Raw genomic sequence first — 13,493 nt, 5'->3', positions numbered from 1 at the left:
CATAACGCACTAATAAGAATACTTCATTTCATTATGTCAGTGGAGGAAGAAAGGGCAATCTAGCAGCTGCCCTAATCGGGCAGATGGGAAACCAGAAATGTTACTTAGATTCAGTCAGGAAAATCGACATTGAACCAATTTGCCTCACCGGCTTTTACTGTGTTTAACGAAAGCTCACGTCTTTACATAAGGCATCGTAAAACGGGCTCGGGAGCCATAAAGCTCTCTGTCGTGTCTTTGCAACACAACCAATGACTTTAACAGTTGGATTTCAAAAAACAGCTTTGGATTTTCCCAGAAGTGACATGGAGTGGGCAATATGAGGTGTCTGCACGTCCTCACCCTTCGAAAACCTACGAGAAGCAGGATGTTAGGGTTAAGGGGGAGGGGGTTTGCGGGTGGACCGGTGCTGGTAAGGTGGGGGGGATCCTGGTAAACCCCTAAGGAAAAGGCCACAGATCCTGGGACTTCAGGCAGGAGGCTGTTCAGCGCCCTTGGTGGACGTGGGATCAGCAGCCAGGGATGTGACGTGCTGTCGGGCCGGGGAGGGACCCATGTTTCCAGGCTCACAATTTAAAAGCTGCCTACCTTTGCAGAAGCGAGTCATGTGTGGAACCACCGTTTTAGAGCTGATGAGATCCTGAGCAATCACCTGTTTTGTTCAGCTGTTCAACCAGCATTTATTGATCCTTCACTGTGTGCCCGGCACTGCTTAGGGTGCTGTGGTCAGTGAGACAGACGGGGGGGCCCTGCCCTCACGGAGCTCATCGGTATGTGGGGAAACAGATAAGATACACGTAACTCTATATTTATATTAGGTGGTGATAACTGTTTTGAAGGAAAAACAGTATACAAGTAAATACATATATTTATGTCAGGCGGTGATAACTCTTTTGAAGGAAAATAAAGCAAGATAAAGACAGGGGATGATGGAGGGCCTCTTTTAGCCAGAGTGGTCTGAGGAGGTGACATCTGAGCAGACCTTGAATTCAGTGAGGGATGCAGGCCTCTATTTCAGATCTCCTCAATCCTTGGTCCGCCAAGAGCTCCTTTGATTGCTTGCCCCCGTGTTTTGTGATGTGTTATACCCCAAAAAGACGTAAAGATGACCACAGAGCTTGGTTAAGCTGAGTGAAGCAGGGTGACCACAGGGAGCTGACACAGCCCAGGCCCGAAGCTGGCACCTGATCCGTCCAAGAGGCTGGGCAAAACACACAGGAAATGAATCCAAAGTCCCAGTGACTCACTGCAGCTCCTCGGTGGCAGAGACAAGGCCAGACCCCAGGTCTCCTGAGTGACAAAACGGGTAGAAGCTGCCACAGGAAATGCCAGTATTTTTCTCAAAACACTAGCATGGGAAGAGCCAGTGGCTGAAATCTGAGGGTGGATTAGGAGGCCGAGGGTATCCTCACAGAAGGCTGGCAGAGCTGCCTCGAAGTATTTCCTCAAACCCCAAGGTGGAGCCCCAGGCCAGGGCCAGTGCTACTGACCTAAGAAGGGCTGGCCAGAGGCCCCGGCTCTCGGGGACCTTTTCCTGCCCACTTCACTTGGGATTCCAATGCTTGTCAATGGCCAAACTGCATAAGAACCTAGGTCTTCTGTCTCCAAGTCCAAGGCATGATGTCTCTAATCCAAGGCTGGGGTCCCAGGGATCAGACCACGCACCCTACTGAGAAGAGAAAAAGGAACAGAGCCTGAGAAGGCAGTGCTCAGAGCATCATGCCCCTGTGGAATGAGAGCCGGCGTGCGCCCACCCCCCAGCACTGGGAGTCTTGAGAAAGGGCAAGGTCCACATTGTTTTCCAGATAATGGCAGCAGAGGCTGTGTACTGGAATCACAACAAGTCCTGGCCTTGCCCCTGGCTCCATCTGGTGACAGTTGGCAGCTGACATCTTTGCTTCTGGCCTGAGTTTCCCCTCATTAAAAATGGCATCTTTATAACAGATTTCTGCAAGTCACTGTCAATAGGACATACCCCTTGTTTTGTACCAGTCATTCCCCTGGGGGATTGGTCTGCCTGACACTATTCTTTTTAAATACCCTCCTGTTCTATATTATTCTACATCAGAATATCAGGTTCTAAATATAGTATGAATCACTAAGGGATCTTATTTTTTAAATTACTTTTCTCATACCATACAACTTCACCCCACAATTAAACAGCTGGGTTTCAAATCGAGTCTTTCATGTCTTCTTTTCAAATAGCCGAAAGATCCCATTTGTGCCCATGTGCTTCACTCTAGCCCGGCCTGTGAGGCAGGAGAGTCGTCCAGCTTCTGGCTTGTTCTGTGCAGGTTTCGTAGCTTTTTGCCTTCACTGGGTGGAGTAGGCTCTTAGTTGAAGCTGGGAAGAGCTCCCATCCACAAGCAACCCAAACGTCCACTGGTGGGGGTTTGGCTGCATGACTCAGGGCCCATTCAGATGATGGGACCCCGAACAGCTGGTGACAACTCCTGGGTGACACAGAGCCACACAGTGTGATTCCGTCTCTGGAGAAACAATATGGACTCGCAGGTGAAAGAACTGAAATTTACACCAGCATGAGGATGGTGCTTCCCTCTAGGTGACAGGATGATGGCTGATTTTTTTTTCTTCTTCTTTTTCTTTTTTCCTTAGCTGTGTGAGTTGGAATCTATGAGTGTTCCAAGAATAGTCCTTTCAGGCAGGGCTGGAGAAATCAGGGAAAGAGGAGGGAAAGCTGCTATTTTAGAGTGATCCGTGCTTAGAGCAGAACTGTTGGAAGTCAAGATGGTTCAGGGTGGTACACAGATGAACATTTTTTTTATTTTAATAGGTGACTGTATAATGTGTATTAAGAAAAAATATAAGTAGTGCACTAGTCCTATGTGGTCAAGTCCCCGCTGCTCTCTCTGACCTCATCCCCTCCACTCTCCTGGTTATTTACTCCATTCCAGCCCAGCTGGCTTCTCACCATCCTTCTCACACACAAGGTGCCCCAGGACCTTTGCACGAGCTGTTCTTTGTGCCTGAAATGCTCTTCCTCACATATAGCCAAGATCCACTCCATCTCATCATTCAGGTCTCAGCTTCACATGTCACCTGCTTTTCAGGCTCCTAACTCTACACCCCCTTTTTGTGTTTATTACTGTATGATTATTTGCTTGTTTGTTTACTAGACTGTGCATCCCTTGAAATCAGGGCTATGTCTGTTCTGTTCCCCACTGCCTCCTGGGTGCTATATGAATGGCACCTGGCATGTAGTGGTCATCTTCGTGGGTGAGAGGAGGAGGAAGCCATCGATGGGGATTGGAGGCAGTAATCTTGAGGATGGCTCCAGCTCTGCCAGTCAAGGAAACAGCCTTTATGCCTAGAAAAGAGCAAAGCTTCTGACCTCTCAACAGGGGTCTCCAGGTCTCAGTCCCTCTGCTCGCTTGGGACTCTGGGAAATCAGAAACAAGGGCCCAGCATGATTACTTAGTAAGACACCTGCAGCTGGTGGTCTCTGAGCCAGCCATTCAAAACATAGGTGCCCTCTGGCCCCCAGCCTCTCACTCATTTAGGTCAAGGCACTGCTGCACTGGGTGCGCGGGGGACCTGTGGCCTGGGAGACAAGGCGAGTGGTCTAGCCCGGCTTTGGCACTGATTAGTCTGTGATTAGTCTGTGACTTTAATACTAGGGACTGGCAGTTATCGGGCCCAGCTGTGTGCCAGGCCCTCCCCACTCATTCTTTAATACTGCAGAGAGCCCTGTGAGGGACCATCATTATCCTTGTTTTCTAGAGGAGAGACCTGGGCCCAGGAAGGTTAACGTGGCCGTGGTCCACACGGTTAGTGAGTAGGATAGTCAGGGTGTATCTGGCTCCTAATAGGTATTCAGTGTCCGTTTGTAGAATGAACTAAGTGGATGAATAGCGTCCCCTAGGGGATTTGGGCTGCTGCGGGGGTGGCAGTGCCCACCTCTCACCAACCCCCTGTCCCTGCCCACACAGTGCCCTCTGGACCACTGTTGACTGCCCTGCTTGTCTTCACCCTTGGTGGCATCCAGCAAACCAGGGACCGGGGTCTCTCCTGCAGGTCAAACCCCACTGCGCACAAGACCTCATCAAGTGAGAATATGTACAAGAACAGAGTCAGCGGGGCTCCAACAGGGAGAGGAGGGGGGGTTTCACCAGGGCCAGTCCCCGCCGCCACGCACACGTTATCCTCAGGTGCCTCCCCTTTGCTGTGCCCGCCTCAAGCTGGTCTGCTGTTCTGCCAGCTCCCGTAGCCTGGCTGGTGTTTGTGATGCTTCCCCCATTGAATTAACTCACTATTTGTACTTCTCCACGAGACTCAGTGGAATCCTCTCTCTGGAGGGAACATCACACCTGCACCAGCACCAGATCCAGAGCAGCCTCCCTGACTGGGCTCTCTGGCTTCCAGTCCCACGTGCCAGCCTGTGAAGTGCCTTCTGTTCATTTAGCACACGTTTCCCGGCACCCCGTGTGCCAGCTGGGGGCTCTGGAAGACACGCAGAGACCACGCAGGCTCTCGACAGTGCCCTCGGCCCGCCCCCCAGTCTGGAGTCCTGTCTTCCTCCCTGTCTCTCTGGCCTGCACCCACTCCACTTGGAATGCTGCCTCCTGAGAGGTGGGCCCTGTACCCACCCTGCACCCCTGCTGTAGGTCCTTCTCTTATAGCTCTTTCTGGTTGGGTTTTTCTTCTTGGGTAGCACCTACTCCACATACAATTTAACCATTTGTAAAAGTACTTCTTTTATATCTATCTTCATATTCAAGCTCCTTGAGGGCAGGGCTCGTATCTGTCAGTTCACTCTTATATCCCCAGCACTTAACTGGTACATGGTCAGTACCTGAACAATATATGAAGACTGAATTAGGGGCTGAATGAAGGAGCTTACAGAATACCCTCAGAGAAGCCCCCCAAGTTATTGGGAACTAGAGCTTTTAAGACAGAAGTGGAAAAAAATTTTTTCTGTTTTGCAATTGTTAGATGTTTTTCTTACCTGGTATCACCCATCACCCCCCCATCTCAGGGGTGCACTAAGGTAGGTGAGAGGCCTATGACACAGTGGAAGGGCCTCTGGAAATTTTGTCCCTGCTCTGCCACAAGCTAACCATGTGACTGTAGGCAAGTCTGTCCTCTCTAAGTCACAGTTACCTACCCAGGCAGGGGGCATCATGGTAGGAGCGTGACCTTTGTCATCAGATAGTATCACGGCTGATTTGGCAGTTGCACAGTGTCACTAGGAATGCCCTATACCCCTTTGACCTGCCGTCCTTAGGGTGGTAGCCTTTAACCTCTTGGTCACAACATGGCTGCCATGGCTCCAGTATCTACTTCGTCATGCAACCACATGTTAAGGCAAGAAGCCAAGGAACGGCTGGCGGAGGGACAGCCAGGGACATGGGGGCAGTGGAGAAATGAGGGGACCGGAAAGCTGTTCTCAAAGGTCTGTCACTGGAACAAGAAGAGAAAGTCTTTCTCAGAGGCATTTCTAGCCAACTCCCCTTCAGTCTTTACTTGCTTGAGCTGGATCACATGGTCACTCTTAGCTGCAAGGGAGACAGGGAAGGGAACGCACCATGGTGAGAATGGCTGTTGGGCGGCAGCCAGCATGTCTGACGCACATACCCTTCAGTTGGCCCTTGGCAGCTGCCACTTTATACTGTTAACTCTCATGTTCTCAGCACTAGCTTTCTCACCTGGAACAAGAGCCCTGGGAAGGCAGGGACCAGGCTGAACCCAAGTGAAACATGTCAGGAAATTCCTGTTGATTGGCGGCTTTACCCCTTGTTACTCAATTCTTCTCTCACGGCCAGAATGGTCCTCCTGTTAATAAGCACCAGCGTCTGTCTCCCATTGAACATGATTTATTGTCCTTTCAAATAACAAATGCGAGTTTTTTTTTAAATGAAACAAAACAAACATGATAAGAGAGTAAAAAAAAAAAAATCACTGAATGCTACCATCCAAAAGTGATCTTGATGATATTTTGTTAAGCATCCTCCCACGTCATCTTTCCTCTCTCCCACCTTCTCCCTCCACACCCCCACCTCTTACCAACACCATCACACACAAATCTAGTTTTATACAAATGGCTGCGCGGGGCACACGTTGTACTCTAACCGGTGTTTTCATTTTACAATCCTGTCCGGGTCCGTTGCTCTGGCAGGTTCTGTGGAGCCCCTAATTGCTGGTACGTGGCTCATTAACTCACTGGTATCTCACTGTTGCCTGTTTGATTAAAACTGTGTTCTCTGAAGCCAGGGTGGTGTTTTTCCCCCGCTGGGGAGGGCTGTGGCTCTAGGGCCAGAGCCACGTTGCTGATCAGGTCTCCCCGACGACTGGAAACTGTTGTCAGTGGTCCCGCGAGTGAAGCCCTGAGCACTGACGCTAACCCAGGCAGCCCACAGGTGATGACAAACACATTTTATAACCTCATTAAGCGGCTCCCAAATCAGGAAATTTAGCTTTTCGACCCGCTGCTGCTCCTGTGATGTTCATTAGGTAAATTCGCAGATCCTGTGCTCCAGTCTGGACCGTGCGCCCTCTTGCTGTCCTGTCTTCCTTCCTGTGGCTGTGAGCCCTGCTTCTCCTCCTGCGGGGGGCGGAAGGGGTCTTCCCATGGTGTCCGGCCTCCCTGCTGCCCCTTGGCCCCGGGTCACTTCCTGTCCTCAAGAGGACAGACCCCGGACACCCAGCACCCTGTACTTTCTCCCCCAGCTCCACTTAGCAAATGCAATAATGTCAATAACAGTCATCATAACAGCTGAGCTGATTGAGTGCTTCCTGTGCCAGGCCCTCTTCTTTACATGCCGTGGCCCAGTGAGGGTAGCCACTGTTAATTACTAGGCCCATCTCCATGGAAAGTTGAGGAAACTGAAGCATCAAGCAGTTAAGGAAATTGCCCAGTCACACGTCTCAAGTCTGGCTCCAAAAGCACCCCTTTAATCTGAACTCTTAAAGGGATTATTGTGGAGGATGGAGAGATGGTCCTGGTGCCGGGGAAAGGGTGCTGATAAAAGGAAGCAGAGGAGGGGCATTTAATCCACCGTGGAGATGGAGTGAAAAATCATGTGTTCCAGCAGCTTAGAGTCTGTGCGTTTGTGAACCTCCAGAAATGGGGGGTAAAACTGTGTGTGTGTTGGTGCGTTTGTCACAGTGTCAGAAGCATCTGTGATTCAGAGAGGGAGAATGGCTGCTGGGCCGGATGATCCTCCAGGGTCCCTTCCAGCTCCTAAGCCTGTGGTTCTGTGACCATATAAGGCCACTGTGCCTGGGGAGCCTCACTGCAGCAGAGTGCAGTCCTGCACTGAGAGGGGGAAGCAGAGAGCAAAGGGAGCCCCAGCCCAGGCCCCCTGCAGGGTCTCCAAGGCAGCAGAGAGAGGAGCTGGGATAGGAGAGGTGGTGGTGGTGGGGCGGGGAGTGGGGTTCCTCCTTGATCGCCTCTTCCCAGAAAGCTCAGACCTGCTCCAGCCGGCTCGGCTGCTACCCTCCCTCTCTCTCCCCATTTCCACTTGGGATCTTCTCCCTCAATTGTGTTGCCAGGTTTCCAGAGTCCAGCTGGTGGCTCCTGTCCAAAATCAAACACAAGGCTGCAGAATCAGCCCTTGCTTGCTCCCCAGGTTTCTTCTGGTTTGGTAGCTTGGAAAACCCCACACCCCTCAGAGTCCCTGAGTTTGGGATGGGCACCAACACAGCATCTAGCTTGACCCTCCTTTGCTACCCTGGCTCTGAAGACATAGGAAATCTGGTGAGTTCTCACCCCAACACACACACACACACACACACACACACACACACACACACACACACACACACACACACACACACACACACACACACACACACACACACACACACACACACACACACACACACACACACACACACACACACGTCTGCCTCCTTTAGTGAGCTCCTTGGAGAGGGGTGGGTCTTGTGCATCAGTGTAGACCTGGTTCATGTAGTTGTGTCCCACTTCCCCTGAGTACTATCAGAGCCTAGCCCTGTGCCAGTTGTTATGGAGAGGAGGAACTGAGATGGATGAGATGTGGTACCTGACCTCCAGGGACTGACAGGCTGGTGGTAAAGACAGAAAGTTAATAAACAAGTGCACTAGGAAATGGTCTCCCAAGGTACGAAACATGTTTTAGTCATGACTGTATTGGTTGTAAGTGACAGAAACCCAAATCAGATTAGCTTATGCAGAAATAAGAGGGAGTGGTTTGACTCATATCACTCAGAAGTGTAGGGATAGGGTTAGCTTTAGGAATAGCTGGATCCAGTGGCTCAAATGATGTCTCTGGGACTTGATTCTGTACTCTGTCACTCAACTATGTAGATGAAGTTTGGTTTGTCTGGGGCTGCTGCAGTGTGAGATGTCAGAGGTGCCACATGCAGCCTCACTCCTGCTTTCCAAATCCTGGCCTGGTCTCCTCCAGGGCTCAAACCTGGGCTGTCACAAGAAACCAGAAACCAGACTCCCCTGGGCTGCCTCTCCAACCCCTAACCAAACACCTCCTTTCCTTGCCCCATACTCCTTGGGCTGATATTATAGGAGATGTTTTGATGCTCACTTTGTATGGGAAATCTCTGGGTTCTCTGGGAACTTAGATACAGGGATCCCAAAAGAAGCAGCAGTCCTGCCTGTCAGCATCCACCTGGTGGGCACAAGCACAGCCTCGAATGCCATTGTCACACTTACCAGCTGCGTGACCTCGCGTAACTGGGTTAACCTCTTTGAGCCTCAGTTTCCTCTGTCAAGAGAAGATAAAATTATCTCCTAGGTTTGTTTTGAAGATTAGACGAGATAGTGCATGTAAAGCACTTAACACAAAGACTTAACCCTCAAACATTAGCGGCTGTTATGATTCTGCTTCTTTGGTACCACCAGTGAAGGAAATTCTATTTGGGGGATTTTGACTTTAGAATGAAGATATTATCACTAACAGCTACTATATATTATATACTTACCATACAATAGGCACTTTACATTTATTCCTCACAGCAGTTCCCTGCAGCTGAGGAAACCAAGGCCTGAGGGGTTAAATCCTTTGCCAGGAACGCACAGCTCATCAGTGATGGAGCTGGCGACCCCATCTTTCTGACTCCTAAGCTCTGACCACTCTCCGGAATGAGATGGGAAATAGAAAATAAAGGGGCCTTAAGTGATACTTTTAAGGATATGTGACTGAAGTCAATGCTGGGGCGAGGGGGTAGGGAGCAGAGAAGAATGGGGCGTGAAAGAAATACTGAAGGACTTACACTAAAAAAATCCAGCCTTTTTCTCTGAATGGTAGAATTATGAACATTTATTTATTTTTGGTGTTGTTCTGTATGGTGCAACTTTTCTATGTTTGAGTACTTACTACTTTGTAGTCAGAGGGAAGGGAAGGTGTAAAATTCTACCCTGAAGCAGGAAGCCCAATTTTAAGCTAATATAAGCCAGTTTGAACAAGTTTTGCAACCAATAATCATGATTTGAGCAATTTTTGGCCAAACTGCTTCATTTTTGTAAATCCCGAATGAAGCTTCTCTATCTTGGGCCACCCCAGGCACCAGTGAGACCTTCCAGGCAGTATTCTGCCTAGTCCAGTCTGAGGCCTGAGGGGTGGCAGAAAGGACTGTGTACCCAGAGACCCGGGTTCTGCTCCTGCCTGTGACTCTCACCCTGCCTGCGGCTCTCACCCTGCCTGCTGAGAGCCATTAGGCCAGTTACTCAATCTCACTCAGTCTCCTTTTCTAGAGATGGGTATAATGAAATCCTACCCTCCCTACCTTGTTAGGTGGTGTAAAGAATTAATGCTAACAGGTGTGAAAAATGACAGTCCCATCCCCTAGTGGAAGGAAGTCCTGTAGGCAGCTGAGGGTCTAGAGAGTATTCCCAGGAGAGTGGCAAGGCCTGCTGGTCCAGAACGAAGCATGAGAAACTCATTGCACTGGCTTCTTGGGAGGGTGTGTCATGGGGACCAGTAAATCCAGACTGCACCTCTCAGGTGACCCAGAGGTCACCCTCTGAGGGGAGTCTGGTCTCGGAGACTTTTTTAGTGATGGTTCTAGAGTTTACAATATGTATCTTAACTTATGCTTTACTTTAAAGTAATATTATGCTACTTCATGTGTAATACAAGAATTTTTCAACAGTATTTTTCCATTTTACCCCTCCCATCCTTTGTGCTATTATATAAATTTTACTTCTATGTAATAAATTTTCAGCCTTTTTCCTCTCTTTGCTTCAGTTTGGATGGTTTCTATATTGGTGTATTCAAGTTCACTAATCTTCTGTGTGTCTAAATCTGCTGTTAATCCCCTACAGTGAAATTTTTGTCTCGGATATTGTATTTTCATCTTTAGATACTTCGTTTTGTTCTTTTTTATCTTCCATTTCTTTCCTCATTATACTCATGTTTTCCTTTAATTTCTTGAAAATATTTTAAATAGGTGTTTTTGAGGTCTTATTTGTTAATCCCATCATCTCTGTCACTTCTGGGTCTGCTTCTGTTGACTGATTTTTCTCCTGGTTATGGGTCACACTTTCCTCCTCCTTTGCATATCCAGAATTTTTTTATTGGATGCTGGATATTATTAAGTGTCTGGGTTTTGTTGTCCTCATTTAAAGAGTGTTAGATTTCATTCTGTCATGCAGTTAAGTTACTTGTGGGTCAGTTTGGTTTTCTGAGGCCCATTTTTCAGTTTTGTCAGGGCAGGTCTAATGTAGCCTTTACTCTAGGGCTAGTTTAGCCCTACTGCCATGGCATGAGTCTTCTGGGGTTTCTGCCAAATGCCCTAGGTGTCAGCTCTCCACTCTGGTTAGTCAGAACTTGAGCATCTCCCAGCCTTGGGCCAGCTCTGGGAGGTGTCCACCTTATAAGCTCCCTGACACTTGTTTCTTGAGCTCGTAGAGTCTCACTCTATTCAGCCAAAGACTCAAGGAGACCCCTGTTCAGATATCTGGAGCTTTCCCTCTCTCTGCACTTTTCTCTCTGGTACTCTGCCCTTCAATTCCCAGTCCCCACAGCTTTCCTGAACTTTTATCTTTATCCCATCAGCTCAGTAAGACCCCTGTGCTCTGCTTGGGTCCTCCCTCCCTGCACTGAGGTCTGGTAGACGCCTCCAGGCAGAAAGCCAAGGCAATCATAGGACTCACCACGCTTTGCTTCCTTTCTGTTCCAGATCATGGTCCTGTGCTGCCTGTTCTCCAGTGTCTGAAACCACTTGTTTAATGTATTTTGTCCAGTTTTCTGGCTGTTTACAGTGGAAACTAACAATTCCCTTTGAGATCCCCCTGGGGTTGTGCACCAATGCCTCAGACTGGGTATACACTCAAGAAACTTGTGCAAAAACGGAGTTAGGGCTAATAAAAGCCAGTGAAAAGGCAATAGGGTCATTTTGATCTGCTTCTTAGAGAAACTCAGGATAAAGACACACAACCCAGCACCAAGTCACATTTTATAACAGGAATCATTAGTGTCCATTAGCTGACGAATGGATAAGTAAAACGTGGTATATCTGCACATGGAATCTAGTTTGGCAATAAAAAGAAAGGGAGTACTGATGCATGCTACAACAGGGATGAACATGCCAAGTGAAAGAAACTAGTCACAAAAGACGACACCTCGTGTGATTGCCTTTACGTGAAATGTCCAGAATAGGCAAATTTATAAAAACAGAAGGCAGATCAGATGAGTGGTTGCTTACTGCTGGGGTAGGGGATGGGGAGGGACTGCTAATGGGTACAGGATTTCTTTTGGAGAGGACAGAAATGGTCTAAAATTAGCCTGTGGTGACCATTGCCCAACCTTGTGAATATACTAAGAAGTACTGAATCACACGCTTTCCATGGGTGGATTGTATGGTCTGTGAACTATATCTCAGTAAAACTGTTTATACAAAGAAAGAAAACTTGTTAGCAGTTTTCTCCTGTACTGAAGGATGTGAAGGGCTGGAGAGGGGCTGTGGAGGTGGAAATGGAGGTCTGAGCTACTATACAGTTGGATGTACATGTTACAGGTAGCATTGAGTCTTGGACTGAAAAACATGACCACAGGAGAGTTTGCACGGGGCATGACTAATGTTGGATGTTAGTCTTGAAATCCATATGTCCTTTCTTATTTACCTCAACCATGAGAGGATTCTTGCAAAGCCTTGGCTTTACCCCCTCTCTAGTTCTCTCTCCTCCCCAGACCCTTGTCGGCAGTGGGCGTTCACTGAGCGGCCGCCATCTGCAGGGAACAGGGACCTCAGGGCATGTCCAGCCTCAGCCCTGACCCCAGAGGAACCTGAGAACAGGAGGGCAGGGAGTGTCGCATGGCCTCTGAGAACTGCAGTGTCGCCTTCGTGTCCTCCATGTCATGTTCAGAGTCATCAGAATAAGGGTGACACAGTGGTCACATCCCAGCTGAGGATGGGGGAGTAGGCAACTCCTTCTGTTGGCTTTTCTCTTGTCAAAGAGGAAGGTTTTAAGTGAGTGCTCTTCCCTTCATTAAAAGCAGTGTAAGTTTTCTGTGAAAGAAAAAATGTATTCTTCGTGTGCAGGCTTCTCGCAGGGGTCTTCAACAGTATACTCCTAAGTGGATATTTAAGTTAAAACCCTGAGCTTTGCTTAAAAATACTAATGGTGAACATTTATCGAGTGCTTAGTGTGTGTTCTAAGTGCTTTCAAGTATTGTCAACCCCTTGACTGATCTTTCTTTCACTGTACATAGGGAATGTAAAAAGACTGCATTTCTTTTTTCCACTGTTCTGTTTTTCAGATTAATTGTCAGTAATTTAGGTCGATTTTTCCTTCAGATTTTGTGGTTTTATCACAGCAGCTCAGTAATTCAGCATCCGAGCTGGGCCCGGCCCTCAGCCGGGAGGTTGGCTGGGGTGGGGCTTCACATGCCCGGCACGCTCGGTGCCAGGTGTGGACAGCGCACTCATCAGGCATGCTGTGTGTGGTTTTGCTCTAGGATCATCCACGAAGATGGCTTCTCTGGAGAAGACGTGAAACAGTACAAGCCCGTCGTCTACAGCAACACCATCCAGTCCCTGGCAGCCATCGTCCGGGCCATGGACACTTTGGGCATCGAATACGGTGACAAGGAGAGAAAGGTAGGCTGCTGCGCCCATGCGCATGGGGAGGAGAGGGCCGTCTCTGGAACCCGCTGCGTCCTCTTTATCAGGCCAGGCTGCCGTGCAGGGACGGACGAGACTGTGCTGTGTCACCCGCCAGTGTACCAGTCGACCTGGCCAATACAGTTAAACAGGGGCTCTGGTGACAAGCAGACCGCCACAGCACAATCGCCAGGGAAGGAGACAGCAGCCACAGAATTCCAGGGTTTATTTTGCAGATGAGAAAGGGTTGGTGACTGCCCTAAACTGGGACTCTCACAACATTGTCCAAGTACATGCCCTTGGGCAATTAACCTGAACAGAAAAAATATTTCTTAGACAAAACAAGCCCCACCTAGCCACCATCTTCCCTCCTTAGGAGAGCTTTCCTTACCTTGTTGGGGGTGGGGCAGCCATTTGAATTCAGTCTCTTC

At 48.9% G+C, this 13,493-nt stretch overlaps 1 protein-coding gene across 3 annotated transcripts in view; it reads left to right on the top strand.

Annotated features, from left to right (window-relative positions):
• Positions 1-13,493, top strand: part of GNAO1 (G protein subunit alpha o1) — a 167,390-nt gene that overhangs the window by 71,921 nt on the left and 81,976 nt on the right. For all 3 annotated transcript variants that reach the window (XM_060289756.1, XM_030848038.2, XM_030848039.2), the window contains exon 3: positions 12,918-13,059. In XM_060289756.1, coding sequence (XP_060145739.1) covers positions 12,918-13,059 — 142 coding nt within the window. The remainder of the gene's footprint in view (positions 1-12,917; positions 13,060-13,493) is intronic.

Source organism: Globicephala melas, chromosome 19 (genome assembly GCF_963455315.2).
Source record: "Globicephala melas chromosome 19, mGloMel1.2, whole genome shotgun sequence".
Classification (NCBI taxonomy): Eukaryota; Metazoa; Chordata; class Mammalia; order Artiodactyla; family Delphinidae; genus Globicephala; species Globicephala melas.
Note: the sequence above shows the minus strand (reverse complement) of the source record. Positions and strands in the feature narration are given on the sequence as shown.